The sequence below is a fragment of the Aedes albopictus genome, chromosome 3 (genome assembly GCF_035046485.1).
Source record: "Aedes albopictus strain Foshan chromosome 3, AalbF5, whole genome shotgun sequence".
NCBI classification, from domain to species: domain Eukaryota; kingdom Metazoa; phylum Arthropoda; class Insecta; order Diptera; family Culicidae; genus Aedes; species Aedes albopictus.
In genome coordinates this window covers 157,392,108-157,412,998 of record NC_085138.1, presented here as the reverse complement: position 1 = coordinate 157,412,998, position 20,891 = coordinate 157,392,108, and the positions used below count along the sequence as shown (strand labels likewise).

General features: G+C 43.8%; 1 protein-coding gene across 1 annotated transcript in view; it reads left to right on the top strand.

Moving 5' to 3' along the window:
* The window catches only part of LOC115264858 (uncharacterized), a gene marked incomplete in the record, with an annotated part of 70,560 nt that extends 49,921 nt beyond the window's left edge, over positions 1-20,639 (top strand). The window contains 9 exon segments of the mRNA XM_062860464.1: positions 8,104-8,520; positions 8,588-8,748; positions 8,820-9,128; positions 17,337-17,694; positions 17,766-17,870; positions 18,631-19,132; positions 19,203-19,284; positions 19,363-19,463; positions 19,628-20,639. Of these exon segments, the coding sequence (XP_062716448.1) occupies positions 8,104-8,520; positions 8,588-8,748; positions 8,820-9,128; positions 17,337-17,694; positions 17,766-17,870; positions 18,631-19,132; positions 19,203-19,284; positions 19,363-19,463; positions 19,628-20,137 (2,545 nt within the window).
* Between the last annotated feature and the right edge of the window lie 252 nt (positions 20,640-20,891).

Sequence of the window (20,891 nt, the reverse complement as noted above, 5' to 3'; positions counted from 1 at the left end):
GCTGGTGTTTACGATGATGAGTTGTTTTCGTGGTTTATTTAGTACTCGTACATATGCCGTTTTTCTTTTTGAACCTGGGTTGGAACTGGATTGGCGGAAAATGTGTAAACAAACAAACGTCAAACAAACTCAAACAAACTTTAGTACAAGCGAAACCGAAGTCGGGTTGGGGTTGAAACTGTGATCTCATCCAGTTCCAACCCAGGTTGGAACTGGATCAAAAAGAAAAACGGCAATAGTGTCTGCCGATAGCCAGCACAAATGGCAACACATGGCATATCTAGCGTGTGTAGACAAAGACTTGGCAAATCGTATTCTGGAGCAAATTAATGAGCCACTTCGGGGGTTGTACGTAAACAACGTAAATTTTTGAGGCGAGTGAAACATTGAAATAACCAAAATATAATGTATGTGGCATGGTATGTGGTTCATGAGCAGTCTCTGATTCCCGAGAAGTTTGTGAATTTCCGCAGTTAGAGTAACTGCAATAGTGTGGAACGAGTGTGAATCATATGTTTGGCCTGCGATTGTTATTGCTGTTGATGATGCTGCGTTTTTATGATCTTTTGCAAATATGCCACACTTATTAGGTATAAATTCTCTTCCGGTATTACTTCAGAGATTTTTGCAACAACTTCTTGGTATTCCTTACTTTTTTCTCCGGGAATTGTTCCGGATTGCTTTTGGAATCGGGATTTAACTTTAACGTCATATGCCACTGTTTGTCACGCCGCCGATTTTCATTTTTCGCGTCGGTGTTCAGTGCACGAACAAGACTAAGGGTGCCGTTATAGTTACGCGTGAGAGTGAGAGTGCGCGTGAGCGAAGCTGCAAAAAAGAATATCAACAACAGCAAATCCACGAAAATCCTTTGGACGCGCACTTCCTCTCTCACTTTGAAGCGGCACTACATATGTCGGCACCGTAAGTGTACATAAAGTCAAGGTTGCAACCATTCATTTGGAACGATTTATATTCATTTGTTATTATCTCAGTTCAGAAGCATGCTATCGAAAAACAATGTATGGATGAATTTATCCTTGTAGTTTTATCTGAAAGTTTGCCGAATAACATTGGGGTCGCACACGCATACCAAAGTCGTGAGCGAGCTGTGAAAATTAAATTCATCCATACCTTGTTTTTCGATAGCATGCTTCTGAACTGAGATAATAGCAAATGAATGTAAATCTTTGCAAATGAATGGTCGCAACCTTGCATAAAGTTGAAATAAAAAAATCTCACGATCACTATCATAAGAGTTTGACTGCAATAGTTGATTTCTCATCATCGATTTTCTCATCTTCATTTGTAATACGATCATCAGCGAAAGAGAAAACCGATGATTCAAATTCGGTTACTTTTGTAGTTATAGACGCTTATCATAACCATTCTCTATCAGATAACAATGAGATTTTTCAAAAAAAAAAAAACGTATCGTATTTTTTAAATAATACTATCAAGAGAATTTCAATTAAAAAAAAACATTCACTTAAGTTATGCCCTAATTCTAATTATATTAACCTTCCAGGACGCGCGCCATCAAGCAACCGAAACTGCACCGCGGTTTTTTGGTAGTGTTGTACTTTTTACAACCGCGCGCGTGCTGAAGGGATAAAATTGAAAACAGTATGTTCTAACAATTTGAAGTGCGTTCATTAGAACTTTGATCTGTCCATTTTTTTTTTCTTTCTATTATTTTAGACAAATTCTGTGACAAGTTCGGGTGTCCATTCAAATACGAAACTCTTAGAATTTTTTCTTTCTTTTTTGATTAGACTTAATTCATTATTCATAATTCACATCTCTCCAGAATGACGGGCTTGGTGGTCTAGTGGCTACCGCTTCTGATTCGTATGCAGAAGGACATGGGATCAATCCCTGGCCCGTCCTTTTCATCCTACTTTGTATCTTTCTATCCACTTTCTCTCGCTCTCTCTTCTCTACATATACAACTCATGTATATTCATATGTTCATAGCCATCGCTAGAACCAGAAACGAATTGAAAAAAGTCGTTTCCCTCCCAATCTATCACGAACACTATAAATAACCCTATCCATGGATCGCATCACCGACCCAACGGTGACTCCCAGATCTCCCATCCTTTCCGTCTAAAAATACCCCAGTCCGTGCGGGTTGTGGGGACGCAGAGTGCTCTCGGTGTCTAGTAGCAACAACCAGTACACTCTAACATTCCTTTCCCTTCCCAGCTTACTATAAGGACTTGGCCGGCGCCGTTATTGATCAGCTGCTTGAGCTGCTAAAATTGCACTTTGAGAATAAGTGGAATGTCCCAGCCTCTTATTCAGTTGGATCTCAGTGAAATTGGTACCAGTTCAGATCAATCACGGAGGAGCAACCATTGACATGTATAGTCCAGAATTGATCGTTTTTGATCATTTTTATTCATAATTCACATCTCTCCAGAAGTTTCTTCAGAGATTATTCCAGAAGGATTTTGTGATGCCTCCAGGAGATCCACCAGGAATTCCACCAGAATATTCTTCAGGAATACCTCCAGGAGTTTCATATTGATTTTTTTAGAAGATCTCGACAGGAGTACCTTCAGGGAAAACTCCAGGAGTTCCTTCAGAAATTCTTTCAAGAGAATTCAGGGATGCCACCTAGAGATCATAAATTCAGCCAGAAGATGCTTCAGGAAATCCCATAGAAGTTCCTTCTAGGAATTCATACAGGATAGTTTCTAAAAGAGAACAGTTTCTTCAGAGATTCCTCCAAGAGATTCTTCAGAAATATCTTTAGAATCTCAACAGTTGATTTCTCCTGGCGTTCTTTAGGGTTCGCTCAAAGAGATCCTTCAGGGATCACTCCGGGAGTTTCATCAAGAGTCCCACAGGAATACTTTCTGGCATTCCTTCTGGAATTTCTTCAAGAAACCCCCCTGTAATTCCTTCGTGGATTGCTTTTGGGATTAATTACTTCAGGATGCCTCATGAAAATTTTTCAGAGATTATAGGTATCATTAGTTCTTTCAAGGATTGCTCCAAAAGATCCTTAGGTGGTTTCTCCAGGAGTTCGTTCAGGAATTCAGGGATGCCTTCAAGTGTTCATTAGGAATTGCTTCACAAGTTCCATAAGGTATTTCAACAGGAGATCGCTCAGGTATCCTTCCACAAGTCCGTTCAGAGATTCTTTCAGGAGGATTCATAAATGCCTCCTGGATATCCATAAAGCATAACGTAAAAACACAGACAAACAGGCGTAACACTCTGATATTTTGCATCGTACACCGATTTAACGGTCCATTTGAAAATTTGATAGTTGGCCAACTGACCACCCGTGGCACTCGCATCGTTTTTGCTTGACGTTTGCCCACTACCGCCACCTAGTTGATGGTCGGCCAAACTCAGTCCTTTTAGCATTGGGCGAACATGTTTCCGTGACTATGATTTGATTCGAAAAATGTTCGAAGTGTTACGTCTGTTTGTCTGTGGTAAAAAGTTTCTTCAGGAATTCCTGCAGGACGTCTTTAGAAGTCTAGGAATTTGTGCAGGGATTCCTTCAGAAGCTCCTTTTGAAATTCTTACAGGAGTTCTTGCATAAATTAGTCCAGGAGTTCCTTCAGAGATTCCTCCAGGAGTTTCAGGGATCCTTGCAGATGTTTCTTCAGAGATTCATCCTGAATTTCTTCAGGAATTCCTATAGAAGTTCCTTAAGAAAACTCTAGAAACTCCTTCAGGGAATCTTATAGGAATATCTAAGGATCCCCCCAGAAGAATTCAGGGATTCTCCTAGAAGTTTTTTCAGGGATTCCTATTTAAGAGTTCCTTCTAAGAATCCTTCAGGATAACTTTAGGAGATTCCTCAAGAAGTTCCTTTAGTGATTTTCCCAAGGGTTCTTCCAGCGATCACTCCTGGGGTTCTTTTAGATTGTAGATTGAGGTTGATTTTTTTCCAGGAGGACTAATGGATTCCTCCAGGAGTTACATCAGAGATTACTCCAGAAGCTCATTCGGGAATTCATACAGGAACTCCTTCAGGGAATCTTGTAGGAGTTCCTCCAATAATTTCCCTTGGATTATAATCAGGCATATCTCTAGGATATTCCTGAGGGAACTTTCATCCAGTTTCTACAAGAATTCCACCAGGATTTCCTTCTAGAATTCCTCCAGGAATTGTTTTGGAGTATACCTTCTGCACATACTTCCTCGTTTTCTTTCGGTGTTTTCTTTTAGACTTCTTTCGAGGATTTCTCCTGATATTCTGTCGAAAATTTCTCCTAAAATACCTGCGGAGTTTCCACCTGGAATTTCTTTGATTATTTTTTAGAATTCCTTTGGAGTTTCTTCCTGGATTTCATGGAATTCCTCCAGGAGTTCTCCTGGAATTTTTCCGGTGATTTTTTCTAGAATTCCTTCGGGGATAACTTCAAGAAATTCGTTCGGGGATCTCTCTTGGAATCCCTTCGGGGATTTCTCCTATAGTACCTTCGGATAGAGTTACGCAATACCAGTCTTGTCAGTTGACTACTGATATTGCACCATCGTCACTATCACTTCAGGCCGTTCAATATCAAAACGACAATGACAGGCAACGACAGTGACAGAGTGCAGCTCTGCCTTCGGAGATTTTTCCTGGACTTCCTATGAGGATTCCTCTTGGAATACCTTCGGGGTTTCCTATTGAAAACCCTTCGAGTATTCCGCTTGGAAATCTTTCGGAGATTCATCCCAGAATTCCTTAAGGGATTCCACCTGGAATTCTGTCTGGTATTCCTTCTGGACTTTATTCAGGGGTTCTTGCTGGACTTTTTTCGGAGATTCCTCCTGGAATTCATTCGAAGATTTTTTTGGAGATTCCTCCTAGAATTTCTTCGAGGATTCCTTCCGGACTTTCTTCGAGGATTCCTCCTGAAATTTCTTCGGGGATTTCTCCTGAAATGTCTTAGAAATTACTTCAGAGACGAGCTTGGTGGTCTAGTGGCTACCGCTTCTGATTCATATGCAGAAGGTCCTGGGTTCAATCCCTGGCTCGTCCCTTTCCTCCTACTTTGAATCTTTCTATCTACTTTCTCTCTCACTCTCTCTCTCTCTCCTACATATACATCTCATGTATATTCGTTCGTAGCGATCGCTAGAACCAGAAACGGATTGAAAAAAAAAGCCGTTTCCCTTCCTTCCAACTTTCATTACAGCACAGTGTCAATCTATCATATAACGCCTACAAGTTATGCAACCAAGCGGACTGTGCCGCTTCATAGTAACCTTCACACATTCTATCGCTTTACGCCTGGCACCCTTGCACCAATGCATGATCCATGTGCCAAAAATAAACATTTCCCACCAACACACCAACATCCGCATGACCTTGTGCAGGCGCAGAGGACTCAACGGCCTGATGTGGGCAAGCGATTGCAATCATCACTTCCCTCCCCTTCCCCATTGACCTGCAACCTGACGCAGCAGGCGCCATTGTCGCCTAAAAATACAAGACCACCAACGCTCACACACTGAAGATGCCTGTTAGTCCCAAGCAGCTATCTCATTGGTTCCTTGTGTGAGTGTAGCTGGTCTGGCGATACTGGAGTTGCAACTGCGGGCGGTCAATCAAGCTCAAGCTCAAGCTCAAATGTCTTAGAAATTACTTCAGAGATTCCTCCTGGGTTTCCTTTGGAGCTTCCTTTTGTGATTCCTGTTCGAATTTCTTTGGAGATTCCTCCTAGAATTTCTTCGGGGTTTCCTTCTGGAATTCTTTTGAGGATTCCTCTTTGAATACCTTCGGTGATTCCTCCTAGAATTGTCTTAGGGATTTCTCCTGGAACATCTTCAGAGATTCCCTTTGGAATTTTTTAGCTGATTTTTCTTAGAAATCCATTGACAATTTTTTTTTTCAAATACCCTTTTAAATTTCCACAGGAATTTCTTTGGGATTCCTGCTGAAATTCTTTCGAGGATTTCTTCTAGAATTATTTCAGGGATTCCTCATGGAGTTCCTACGAGAATTTCTCCTGGAACTACTTCGGAGATTCCTTCGGGGGTTCCTCTTTAAATTCATCCAGAAGTTCCTCGTGGATTTCCTTCGAAGATTTCTCCTGCAATTCCTTCGAGGATTTTTTCTGGATGTCTTTCGATGATTCCTCCTAGAAATCCTTTGGAGATTCTATCTCGAATTTCTTTGAAATATCTTCCTCCCTGGACTTGGATTATATCTTCCAGGAAGCTTTGATTTCAGGCATGTGGTCGATGGCCTTTGCAGTAATGATTAGAATAGCTGAATGTATAATCAATGGCAAACAATTCTGTAAGAATCAGATCTCCAAGTCATCTGATATAGTTATACTGATCATGACGCTGCATAGTATATCGAACATTTGTCGAAGTCATTTTTATGTGCCGGGAAAATATAATTCCAAGTTGGAGAGAATATTACAAACTGAGGGAGGGTAATAGGCCCAGTCAGACCCCTGAATGGGCAATGTGGGTTAGTTTATGGGAATGCCATTGAAGGTTTGTAATATTCTCCGAGGCTTTCGAAATCCAACAGGGCGCGTCCCCGGGTTGCGGATAGGGGGAAAAGGGAGATTTTTCATATTTGTACTGTAATCAGCCAATGTGGTATTATCTCCTATGGTGTTGTAGTGCGAATGAATGATCTCATTCTATGGGAATTCGAACCTTGTAATGTATTGTTTATCAACTTCAATTTTCTAAGCTTGATAAGGTTTTGAAGACAAACATGAGATGAGAGAATTGCCTAATAGGAAAGTCACATCAGCAAAGCTTTTACATATGCAAATGCTATCCACGGGGTCATGTCTAGCATTTAATATGTATGGCAATGACTGATTCTTACCTAGCAGGGGTACTACAAGACCACGCGGACAATTCGATTAAAGGCTTAATTGGGGATAATATATTTTCCAGAACTGAAGGGACATTTTTTCCGGGGTGACTGGCGAGTCGGAGAGGGTAGAAGTTTCCGTTTGTTATAATTGACAAAATAAACAATCGGGCGCTTTTTCTTTCTATGACTTGCTTGGTATTTTGTGGATTATTGTTTTTTGGTTTTGGAAGGTATGCGATTCACTATTGAGCCTTAAAATTATTTTGCATCTGAATAGCATTGATATCGTCAAGTCTGTATCAACACCCTAATCCCACACCAAAATACCCTTTTCCTATCCCATGGCGTTTATGTGGTCAGCAAAGACTATTCAGCCATTACCCCTCCTTATCATCGGCTTTGGACTGACTTGCGCTCTCATTGCCCCACCAAATGCTGCAAAATGAAAATGAAAATGAAATGAAAATGAATTTCTTTGAAATATCTTCCTGGAATTCCTTTGGGGATTTTTCCTGGACGTTTTTCATGGATTCCTTCTGAAATTATTTCGGGAATTCCTCCTGGAAATTCTTCGGGGTTCCCTCAGGGAATTCCTTTGGTGATTCCTCTTAGAATTATTTCCGAGATTCCTCCTGAAATTGCTTCAGTAATTCATCCTGGATTTCTAATGGAATTCCTTCGCGATTTCCTTCTTAAATTTCTTCAGTGATTTCTCCTGAACTATGGGGATTCCTCTTAGAAAAACCTTTGTTTTCTCTTGAAAACCCTTTGTTTTCTCTTGAAAACCCTTTGTTTTCTCTTGAAAACCCTTTGTTTTCTCTTGAAAACCCTTTGTGGATTCCGCTTGGAGTTCCTTCAGAAATTCCTCCCGTAATTCCTTCGGTGTATGGGGATAAACTGGCAACAATCCTGAAGGAGCTCTGGAAAAAATTCTGGATAAAACTCTTGGAGCGAGGAACTCTTAAGAAAATTCCGGTCTAGGACTGTGTACACTATACGAATATGTGCGATTCTTTTAATGCTGATTCTATTGCCCATCAGATATCAGAAGACCGGCTCTAGAAGCACGTTGTCTTTTATTTGGTATATATGTGTCCATAGTCCTCAATATGGGATTTAAGGTTTCATTCCAAAGCGTCTTATTCAGTACTTTTCTATAATTGTTGATTAATAATGTCCAGTTTCTCGTTGTTTGCATTCTTCTAAATCTTAAGATTGGTCTTGGTGTCCATGCTTTGTTTCTCGTGTTTTTATTTATACTTAATCCTACAATCTTTCTCTTCCTCCACTCAACCTTCCAGTGCCAAGCGAGCAGCGTGGCGATGGGCCAAAGATCGTGCCTCGGTGGCCGCTCGGTGGACCTGGTTGCTGGCGCAGATCTCCGACCTCGAGTATCGCATCCGGCAGCACAACGAACTGCACAACAAAATCAAAGTCAACAAAGGTGCAGTCACCCTGGAGGACGCATCCTACTCATTCAATCAACCTCCCTCGCAGCAGTCGGTCAACGGATACCGGGGCACCCTGCCCGGTAACAGCAAACCGTTGGACGACAGTTACGACTCCACCGCAATGGGCAGTGGCGGTCATAACGGAGCGTACGACCAGAGCGGTGGCTCCTGTCGAACGCGGCCCTTCCATCGGAACGGATTCCGAAAGCGGAAACTGCTGCAGACTGCAAATCTGCACACAATTTCCAAGAAGGCTGCGCGACCAAGGTAAGGATCTCTCTCCATAAGCATCTGCACCGATTCTTCTTGATTGTTTCATTCAAAATCCTTTCAGTACTGTGAAATGTGGCTGTGCGTGGCCGTTACACCCGTGTGCGTTGTGTACCGGCCGACAAGATCCTACTGCACCTCGAGACCTACCTGACACGATGCCGGCGTCGGACAGGGTGGCACTACTAGACCCCTGCTTCCACCCAGTGTTAAGTTTCCCCGAAGGTAAGTAATCCGTCGCATCAAGGATTTCCAAACCTCCGCTAAACAACAACACTTCCCCACTCCCATTGCAGACGTCTCCCACAGTATACACTTCGAGGCGATCATGCGGATACCGGAGTGGCAGAACAAGATGATCCGGTGTACGGCAAAATCGCTCAGCAAAAGTATCGCGCAGAAGAGTGGGTTCACCTCGACGGGTTCGTCGCCGCCCTGCGGCGTGTTACCTTCCAGTGCCACTCCGTCGTTCCTTTCGTCCGGGGACGAGGCAACGACGTCGCTTTCCGTCAGCGGCGGCAACAAGAAGTACGGTCCGGACGGCAAGCGGAAGTACAACAAACACAAGCACAGCGGAGGAAGTCCGCTGGATCAGCCGAATCACAGTAAGTGGATGTTTTCTTTTTAGCAACGCAGAGTTTTGATTTTGTACAGCCTCGGACCATGAAATCGATCTTGGGCTAAATTCCTCCGAATGCTGTAATGATTTCTAGCTGGTCTGGTGCCCGTCCGAGCCACGGTTATAATGTGAATAGTGAGCATTACAAACAGTCATTCTGTGAAGAATTCACAAAACGATGCCTTCCCAAATTGCTTCAAGAACTCCCCCAGAAAATTTTCAGGGTTTTTTACTTGAAAAAAAATATCGTTATATCATAATATTTATTCCAGAATCTGGATTGCTCCATGATTTTTTCCAGGGATTACTGCCAGCATTCTTTTCGGGATTTCTCCAGGAATTGCTCCAAAGTGTTCTCCCGGTTTTGAAGATTCTTCCAAAGACTAATTTCGGGATTGCTTCAGGGATTATCCAAGGCTCTCCTGTCTCAACATAACCAAATTTTAATAATATTTTGTGCGCCTGAACGTTTACCCAATGTATCCTTTAGAGTTTACCCTTCCACTAACAACACCCAAATTCCCGTGACACCTAGGTCTGAGAGATCGGAGAGCTGTCTACATCTTTCTTAGGTGTCCAACTAACCATCCTTTGCTATCCCTCAGCAGTTGCAAAGACGTGGCAAAGACAGTTCTCGATCATTGGAGGATTGCATCAGTCTTGCCTAAGAGTCAGAGATTATTCCCAAATCTTTGCGCTATGATTCGGACAAGAGGGAGGCAACCCTCATAACAGCGGTCTAGGACTGTACCACCTACGAATTTGTGCGACTCTCTTGCTAATGCTTCAGGGATTCTCCAAGGCGGTCAAAGATAATCAATAGTAGTCAAAGTAGTCAAAGGTAGTCAAAGATAATCAATAATCTTTTTTATCTTGTATATTCTTTACGAAATTGATGCCAGGACTACTCCAGAATTTTCATTCGAAACTTCTCCCGGGTTTTTCTTTAAGATTTTTCCCCAAGATTTTTTCAGGCGAGCTTTCAAAGATGCTTCCCGAGATCGTTCTAAAGAAGTTTACGTTTTCCTATGGAGATTCCTACTGGGATTCCTCCTGTGATTCTTCCTTACTTACCGGTTAGGATAAGGCCTAAGTGGCCTCTGCTGTACATAGTAGCCGCCCCCATTCCACTCGGTCCATGGCTTTGTGTCTCCAGTTTCGCACTCTGCGAAGGGTCCGCAGATCGTCCTCCACCTGATCGATCCATCTAGCTCGCTGCGCACCACGTCTTCTTGTACCGGTCGGATGACTCTCTAGAACCATTTTAGTCGGGTTGCTATCCGACATCCTGATGACGTGACACGCCCACCGTAGCCTCCCGATTTTCGCGGTGTGGACGATTGTTGGTTCTCTCAGCAGCTGATGCAGTTCGTGGTTCATTCGCCTTCTCCAAGTCCCGTCTTCCATCTGCACTCCGCCGTAGATGGTACGCAACACGTTCCGTTCGAAAACTCCAAGGGCGCGTTGGTCCTCTGCACGTAGGGTCCATGTTTCGTGCCCATAGAGGACGACCGGTCTAATCAACGTTTTGTAGATGGTTAACTTCGTGTTACGGCGAACTTTATTTGATCGTAGAGTTCTGCGGAGTCCAAAGTAAGCTCGATTTCCTGCCACAATGCACCTCTGAATTTCTCTGCTGCTGTAGTTATCGGCGGTTACCAGTGAGAATAAGTACACGAATTCTTCAACCGCCTCGATTTCATCACCGTTGGTATAAATTCGGGGTGGCGGGCGCGGTTGTTCCTCCCTGGAGCCCTTTGCCATCATGTACTTTGACTTCGACACATTAATGACTAATCCGAGTCACCTGGCTTCACTCTTTAGTCGGATGTACGTTTCCGCCATCGTCTCAAATTTACGAGCAATAATATCAATATCATCAGCGAAACCAAACAGCTGAACGGGCTTCGTGAAAATCGTCCCACTCGTGTTTATCCCCGCTCTTCTTATTACACCCTCCAAAGCAATGTTGAACAGCAAGCACGAAAGACCATCACCTTGCCGTAACCCTCTGCGAGATTCGAAGGGACTCGAGAGTGTCCCTGATACTCGAACTACGCACATCACTCGATCCATCGTCGCCTTGATCAACCGTATCAGTTTGTCCGGGAATCCGTATTCGTGCATAATCTGCCATAGCTGTCTCGATCGATTGTATCATACGCCGATTTGAAATCGATGAACAAGTAGGGCCCATATAGCCGAGGCGGTAAACGCACGGGTATTCAGCATGACCATGCTGAGGGTGACGGGTTCGATTCCCGGTCGGTCCAGAATCTTTTCGTAAAGGAAATTTCCTTGACTTCCTTGGGCATAGAGTATCTTCGTGCCTGCCACACGATATACACATGCAAAATGGTCATTGGCAGAGGAAGCTCTCAGTTAATAACTGTGGAAGTGCTCATAGAACACTAAGCTGAGAAGCAGGCTTTGTCCCAGTGAGGACGTTACGCCAAGAAGAAGAAGAAGAAGAAGAACAAGTGATGTGTGGGCACGTTGTATTCGCGGCATTTCTGCAACACCTGGCGGATGGCGAACATCTGGTTCGTTGTAGCGCGGTCACCCATAAATCCAGCCTGATATTGCCCCACGAACTCTCTTGCAATCGGTGATAGACGGCGGCATAAAATTTGAGAGAGTATCTTGTAGGCAGCGCTCAGTAGTGTGATCGCGCGGTAGTTCCCGCAATCCAACTTGTCGCCCTTTTTGTAGATGGGACACACGATACCTTCCATCCATTCCTCGGGTAATACTTCCTCCTCCCAAATCTTGGTAATGACCCAGTGTAGTGCTCTCACCAGTGCTTCTCCACCGTATTTTAGAAGCTCGCTTGGTAGTTGATCTGCTCCAGCGGCTTTGTTGTTTCTCAACCGGCTAACCTCCTCCTCAATCTCTTGGAGGTCAGGGGCCGTCCTGTGCACATACTTCTAGATCTGTTACCGAAGGTGGCGTACTTGCAACGTCGCCATCGAGGTGCTCATCGTAATGTTGCCGCCACCTCTCGATCACCTCACGCTCGCTCGTGAGAATATTCCCGTGATTATCTCGGCACATGTCGGCTTGTGGCACAAAGCCTCTGCGCGAGCGGTTCAGCTTCTCGTAGAACTTTCGTGTGTACTTAGCGTGGTACAGCTCTTCCATCGCTTCGCGATCTCGTTCTTCCTGCTGGCGCTTCTTTATCCGGAAGAATGAGTTCTGCCTGTTCCGCGCCTGTCTGCAACGTGCCTCATTCGCTCTCGTACGGTGTAGCAGCATTCTCGCCCATGCTGCATTCTTCTCGTTTTTCAACTGTTCACATTCGCCGTCGTACCAGTCGTTTCTGTGATTCGGAGTCGCGAAGCCTAGTGCTGTAGCCGAGGTATTACCTATGGCGGATCGGATGTCCCTCCAGCCATCTTCAAGTGTAGCTGCGCCAAGCTGCTCTTCCGTTGGTAGGGCCACTGCTAACTGCTGCGCGTAGTCTTGAGCCACTTCTACGTTACGCAGTTGCTCGATGTTGAGCCGCGGCGTTCGACTTCGACGCGTGGTGATAACTGTCGAAAGTTTTGAGCGCATGCAAACAGCGACTAAGTAGCGATCCGAATCTATATTCGCACTGCGGTATGTGCGGACATTGGTTATATTGGTTATTGCGGGGGAAGAAGGTGCTTCGGACTACCATACCACGGGAGGCTGCAAAGTTTACGCATCGCTGGCAGTTATCATTTGATACGGCGTGCAGGCTGTTTCGCCCGGTTACCGGTCTGTACATTTCCGCCCTTCCTACCTGCGCGTTCATGTCGCCGACAACGATTTTCACGTCACGCGGAGAGCAACCATCGTATGTTTGCTCTAACTGCGCGTAGAACGCTTCTTTCTCGTCGTCAGGTCTCCCTTCGTGTGGGCAGTGGACGTTAATGATGCTGTAGTTGAAGAAACGGCCCTTAACTCTTAACATACACATCCTTGCGTTGATCGGCTGCCACCCGATCACACGTTGTCGCATCTTGCCCAACACTATAAATCCTGTTCCCAGCTCATTGGTGGTGCCACAGCTTTGGTAGAAGGTAGTCGCTCGATGCCCGCTTTTCGACACTTTCTGTCCAGTCCAACAAAGTTCCTGCAACGCCACGATGTCGAAGTTGCGGGGATGTAGTTCGTCATAAATTATCCTGTCACATCCTGCGAAACCTAGTGACTTGCAATTCCATGTTCCAAGTTTCCAATCGTAGTCCTTATTTCGTCGCGTGGGTCTTTGCCGATTGTATCGAGTCGTATTTTCTCCTATGTTATTCGCAATGGGGATTTTTACGGGTGGCTTATTGGGCCAACAACACTCCTGTCTCGCCGGAAGGCAATCGTGCCAGTTCTGTTTAACGTCCCAACCAACACTGGGACGACCACACTGATGGGGCTACCACCTTGGATCTAGCTGGGCGTGGTGCAGCGTTTCTTACTCAGCCGCTGGATGCCAGAACAGACGCTGTTTGAGCCGCACCTCCTTGGTGAACAGACACTCGGATCGTACCTCCTCAATCTAGCTGAAGTCAGAAGGACAACAGTGCCTAGGCTGCACTACCAGCTAAGCACACAACTCTTAGCTGGCGGTCTTTGTCATCGCTTGACCCGTGGAAGCATGAGGTAGGAACTTGTGAGGACCAGAGCTATGTTGGACGCTCTCCTTATCGACTCACCGTTTTGCAGCTCACCGCCGATTGCAGTGTCCATGATTATGAGCGTGTGCACGAATTTATACTGGCCTGCTTACTCTCACAGAGAATTTCACTTTTGAGAGGTGTCGACACCGCTCAAACGTCAAATTTCGTGTGAGAGTAAGCAGGCCAGTATAAATTCGTGCAGTGATCCATTGGAGTCTGTGTTATTTGGCATATGGTCACTTGTAAAGATAGTTCACATAATGACCATTAGGCATAATGAACACAAGGTATGAAAAAAAGAATGCATTTTGAGTACCGTGACCGGCCCTAATTCTGCGCAGTCCCTAATTCGGCGCACGTTCTCGAATGTACCACAAAATCATAGACGCTAGTTCAATATTAGCTTCAAATATATTTTTTGAATTTTGTTTCAATAGTTGTGAAAAAGTTTGTGAAGAAAAATTTTTCAAACTAATAATCATTATTTTGTAAAAAAAATAAAATGGTGTTGCAAGTACTTGAAATTGCCTGAAATCTGTGTCCATTAGCGAAGCTGCGTAAAAGTTGCCTCATGAGCTGAAGCATTTTGCGACATAAATAATGAAGAGAATGTCTACTTTTCCATGCGCATCCTGTACTGCTGTCTTCGAGGAATCAGAATCGGCAAAAAACAATAGTCTATTTTATGAGGCTAGACAAACGACAGAAGTACGCGCTCTGATGTTTACGTTTTCAATCATCATCCGGTTGATGATGGTTAATGACTGCGCGCAAGTCAAGCGTAGTTTTTGAAACTGGCTAAAACCATAATTAGACATTTTTATTTAATTTATTTTCGCAAGTTAACGAGTGAATTGCAACGAAAAAAACACCTGATTGATTATTGAGTTTTGTATTGCCTCTTCGACAGCTTTTGAGCCTATTTTGGCTCAAATTTCTCATATCTCCAATTTGTCGAACAAGTACCTTTTCAAAAATTACACGATATTCCAGCAAAACAATCGTGCGTGGAATTCTGTCAGTTGACGCCGCTGCTGCGATCAGCTGTTCTGAAACGTCTCGTAAAATGGCTTATAGTCTATTTTACGAAACGACAACAGTGTTGATATTGATATTAACACTCACGGGCTTGGGCGCAACCTCCTGTCAAATTTTCATTCATGAAATGAGCGATCAGCTGATCCGAAACGTCTCGTAAAATGGCTCATTGAGTTTTCTTCTTCTTCTCTTAATCTTCTTGTTCTTAGATGCGCAGAATTAGGAACCGGTATTGAGTGGTGGTCCTAATTCTGCGCAGACATTTCAACACTAAGTTTTGAACATATAATTAATAAACAAACATCATATAAATGCCACCATAATTAAAACTAGGATATTCTATGTTTCTAGCAATCCGGTGCATGTTATTACGTTTCAACAAGTTAGCTTATAAATTTTAAAGGCTAGTTTACGATTCTTGCATTTTTGATCTGATAGTTCGACCGGACTAACCACTTGTTTTAAACATTTGCTATCAACCTCGGGAGAAACTTTATGTATTCATGCAAGCATACATCAAATGGGACATATGATGTGAGTTTATATGAAATTCGCTTAAACAGAGGAAACCCTGGATTTTAACAAGAAAGAAGTCTAAGTTTGCAAGCAAAGATTGTGCCACCTTTTCATGGCGAAAAAGTTTACATTGCTTTTAGAAATGAAAGTAAATTTTATTAAAATTTAATGATTGTACACACTTGTTCTAGAATTAGATGTTCGGTAACCTTTTTATCCAGGTTTTTATTGTAAATCACAAAAATAACGACTACCCAACTAACATTTATTGTGAATGTAAACGTCAACAAAGCGTCCTCAATACGGCTTGATGCTGAGTTACTGTGTTGTACATATGGACGGAAGCTTCTATGCAAGCCCTATACCAATGAATCTGGCGAACTTAATCCACTTGTACATGCTGTGCGATCAGCTTCTATGCCACCTACTCATAACTTTTTTTTCGGCTCCTATGTAACCACTAACTGAATACCATCTTGAGAAGGCGCCTTTTCGCAGTTGTTAAATAAATACTACACGGAACACAGTCAAAAATCAGTAATAGTAAGAACCGACTTCCAGTAATTGATATTTTGTTACCGAGTTTTCGTTTAAGTATAATGTAAACATACGACTAGCCGCGCAAGCAGCTGTCAAACGATAACAAAAGACTCGCATGTTCGAACTCTTGCTGCAGCTGCAGATTTTTTCCCCATACGTTTGGAACAAATAATCCTTCTACGGACAGGAATATCGACCTTTTTGTTATATTTTCCCACTGGGTAAGTGGTGTCCGGCCATTTGGCCAAATGCCGTTTGACCAAACGCCATTTGGCCGAATGCCATTTGGCCGAAAGGGTCGTTTGGCCGAATTATTATCAAAAGGATTTGGAGGCGTGGGCAAACTCTGGATAACATTCTAGCAGCCAATATGATCATCAGAAATATTTCCTTCTTTTAATCATTGGCTATTCTTTCAAGTTTTACCATCAAGGGATTAGTTGGCGTTGAAACTGGGAATATTTTTGTCAGAGATTTTTCCTTCTTTGAATCAAAGGCTGTTCTTTCGAGTTAAACTGATATAGGAAACAGTGGCAAGATCACTGAAGTTCATCATCCTTTTTCGGCCAAACGGCATTCGGCCAAACGGCGTTCGGCCAAATGACCCGGAACCTGGGTAAGTAATGAAAAATCAGCGGGAATTATGTGGCATGGCAAAGTGGAACCGTAAAACTCACGGAGTAACTAGATCGACCACCTAAAATGGAGTTGACCGCCTGAAACAACGAAGCTTCTCTCTTCTGTAGTCACATATTGTTGGTGTGCTACGAGCCCCTTGTTTTTCCCGCAGAAATTTATCTTATAAATTGGCAACTGATAGATTTTTCGCTGATTTTTTATTTGGCCTAGTGGGGAAAGACTGAAGAGCATTTCTATAATGAATTCAGACCAGAATCAGACTAAAACCAGAAGCACCGGATGTCTAACAGGATGGATAACTATGCGCGGTCAAAAATTCCAAATCGGTTCCATTTGGAATTTATTACAGCTGATTGAAATTGAAAAAGTCTTAGGTGCGAAGAATATGGGCCCTCCACGGTATGACAATTGTCCATTATGTCAAATGACTTCGTCAATTTTTCAGCTCCTTGATACATAGAGATATTAGTCCTGTTCAACGACGTAGGTTGAACTTGCTCGAACTTGCTCCATCCCGCTCTTTCCCGTTTGTTGAGAAATGGGTAAGAGTAGGATGCAGCAACTTCGAGCAAGTTCAACCTACGTCGTTGAACAGGACTATTAACTCAAAATGTCTAATTGTGAGACGAATCTATTGATAAAGCTAGGACTCAGCCAAGGACTAACACCCAAGCTAGATATTTAAATATCCTTGTATGTATTGTCAATCGGGTATCTTTGATAGAACCCGTCCATCGCTCGAAAGTCAAACATGTGCATAGGACCATCTTTTTCTGATCTCAGCAACCTCATCCATTCATCTAACAATTCTGCCCCCTTTCCAGAACTCAAAAAATCGAAATCTCGACAAAATCTCTTGCTGGCCAGCGGCGGCAGCCGGAAGTCCTCGTCCGCCGGTGGATATCCTCCCAGTGCCAGTGGCCAGTACGGCATTTCCAGTGGATACGGTGCCACTCCGGGGGCCAGCTCGAACAAGTACTACAAAAGTTCCAGCAGCAAGTACCGGAAATCGTCGCACTCGTCGACGACGACAGCAATGCCGGCCATCGGTGGCCACAGTCGGTACAACAGCGGTGGGTACGACTACATGGATCCCACCGGGATGCAACAGGACGGAGCCGGCAGCGGTAGCAGCAGGAGCAAGAACTCTTCGCCGACGCCGAACCATCACCGGAACGAGAGGTTGGTTTTTGTGGGAGTTTGGGATCCAGTTGAAATAGATTCTAAAATGTACCTTTTGTGTCTTTTTTTAGGAAAAACCGTACGTCGTATGACATTGATAATATTGTTATTCCGTACAGCGTAGCCGCCGCAAATAGGGTGGAAATCCTGCAGTATAAGGAAATTACCACACCAAAGTGAGTAGCTTATCACACATACATTTATTTGCTCACATTAGATTAGGATAACACATTAATAATAATAGTACCTACCCACGTAACAATATTCGGTTTTGGTGGCTGCCAATTTCCATCTTGGTATCACGCCCGATGCTCTCTAGATAAAGTTCTGCCTGATCCACCCATCTTGCTCGCTGCACTATTTGTCTTATAGTGACGAACACCAATTTTGAAGGGTTGTTTGGTTGTCTTCCCTAAGCCGCAGTCCGACTACACGGAACCAGAAATCAACCCAAATATAGGTTCTTTTCACTCATATCGGCTCTTCCTTGCGAGAACCCAAATTTGGCTATACCGCGGTAAAGCGCTGGGTGGGTAGTTTCCGTTTGATCCCGGCAGAAAATTGCAACCCATCGCATAGTTCTTTCTACCTAGCGTTGACTTTCGAAGTACCCTAGTGGGTTGAAATAAACCCACTTTTGGGTAAGCGGCAGAAAACTCAAATTTGGCTTCTCGCACGGACATTATCGGCTAGGTAGCTGCATCTCGCTTTGTTTTTGACATCATTGTGAGCGGGAGAGCGAGGAAACAACCCACTGCTGGGTAAAAAGTTCTAGTGTTTTACTTATTTTCGCGTTCTTTTAACGTATTTTTTAGGTAATCTGTTTTTTCCGTGTAGTGACTTCTCTTTACTACTCTATACTTTGAATCTTGTCATTAGTTAGCAATTCCGTTCTGATCAAGTGTATTAATCTAATTCTTTACTCTCCTTCCATAGATGGCGCGTTGTAGACGATAACGAGGACTCAACCGACTTGGACGGTACTATCACGAATAAGACCCACGACACTACGGCGGATTCGGGCACCCTCAATACTAGTCAACCCCTGAAAGCGGAAACGGGCGATAAGCAACCCCTGAAAGTACCTGCGGCGACCGGCACCACTGCCGTCAAACCATCCCAGTCGGTGTCGGTTCCGGTGTTACCATCCTCTGCTGCTGCTGCTGCCATCTTCGCTTCCGGTCCTAACAAATCGGCATCCGAAGGCCAATTGATCGTGCTACCGGCCATCGACGAGGAGGACATCTCCGATGAGACCATTCTGGTGAAGCACGACCGAGCCCTGCAGGACGAGCGGAAGAAATTCCAAACGTACATGAAGTTCCCCTGGAGCAGGCCCCGAGCGAATCGACGAATCGACAGCCGAGCGGAATCGAGTGGTGGTAACACTCCGGATCCAACATCCCCGGCGCCACCGACTCCGCTGGTGGATCATGAGGTGGGTTGTTACTTAGATGAGTAATTCTTTTGAACCTTTTTGACTGATGTTGATTTTGTTTTTTCTGCAGTCCAACACATCTCCTGCATGTCCCTCAACGCCACTCACACCACTAGATTCCCTGGAGCTGTCTGAAACGAACGTGATCAACGGTGAGTTTAAAATGCAAGCAGCTCTCTACATAAGTTCATTTGTTATTAAAATTTCATATTTCTTTTGAAAACTTCTAGCTCTCAATCAAAGTCTCAACAAGAAAGAGCGAAGACGAACCGTTTCCTCCAAAACCCCGCGGGAGGAGCTTCCACGCAGTAGTTCGCCAGAAATTCGAGAGGTAAGTCAACTGAACTCTTCTCGACCTTTCCTTTTTCACGACTTTAAATCAATCCATAGCGTATTGTGGAGCAAGATGGTCATCCCTTGATTTTACCATTACATGGCGAGATCAATTTTGACTGGTCATCAAAATTGCTAAACTAAATTCCATTCTCTTCGCAGATTATTCCACCGTACGAACCGTTGCAGTTCCCCCTGGCGGACGAAATCTACGAAGACATGGTTCGTACGATGCCCAGTGACCACCTCGCCCTGGTGGAAGATGCCATAAGTAAGCTGACACGACCGAACCGAACCAACAATAACGTTCTGCTGATCAACCGGAACAACCTGAATCTGGTTCCGTCGAGCAGTGGCCATATCGAGAACCCCCTGAGCTCGAACCTTTCCACCACTTCGACGACCCTGTCGGCCACCGAAAACGATCTGGATGATTTGGACTGCGAGGAAGAAGAACTGCTGCAGGCCAAAAAGGTGGAGAACCAGATCATCATGGAGAAACTGCTCAAGAATTGCGACGAAAACCGGATGTTTGTAGGAGTCCGAGAAGTACTGGACGATGACGATCCGATGGATGACGAGGAAACCGACACCGGCGAATCGTTATTTGTGGAAGAAGATGATCCCAACGATCCGGAATGGTACGATCGACCGGGACGGGGACGAACGTAAATTGTTACCCATCCGCTATCATCATCATTGTGTTTTGACTGGCCGAGGAAGGCTCTGATCTCGATCGCCGCAGGAGTTTGGTTTCTTAATTTCTTTCTTTCTCCTTGGTCACAGCTTTTTTTGTTTTAATTTTTAACTTACTAGGTCCTAACTAAATAGCATTCTCCAGTAACTGTTTGTACAGTTTTATAAGAATTCGTGTTTAAGAGATGTACTATTGAGGAAACAAAATAACACAGAGGAAAAAAATGCTGATCTTATTACTACTACGCTATGTCAAAAGTTATTTCACCATAAGCGACAAACCCCAAACACGAAATGATTTTATATTTGGTTCGTGGTAATGCTGTTTTAACGCAGGTGTTACTACATTATTGGATTAAGCTGACAAAAATCTCTCACCACAGATTGCCGGGCATTATTATTACTCTCAACACATTAAAATTAGGACAAAATACTACATAATAATCACATAGGGGCAATGTCCCAACGTAAACAAAAATATATAAAATAGCATACATATGTTCAAATGTTTCACCACGAATAAAACAGTAAACCTAGTGATCTGTGTTAATAAACACAGTTGAATCGAACGCTTAAAACAAGATGGAAAGTGTTTTTTTTTTTTTTTTTTCATTCTGCTGTAAATACAACAATCTATCTTTGTGACAGTGGGCAAACCATTAAAAAAAATCGAAAACCGTAGATTTGAGAAGCTTCTGCCTAGTGGTGGTTACTCGGTTTATCTATGTGT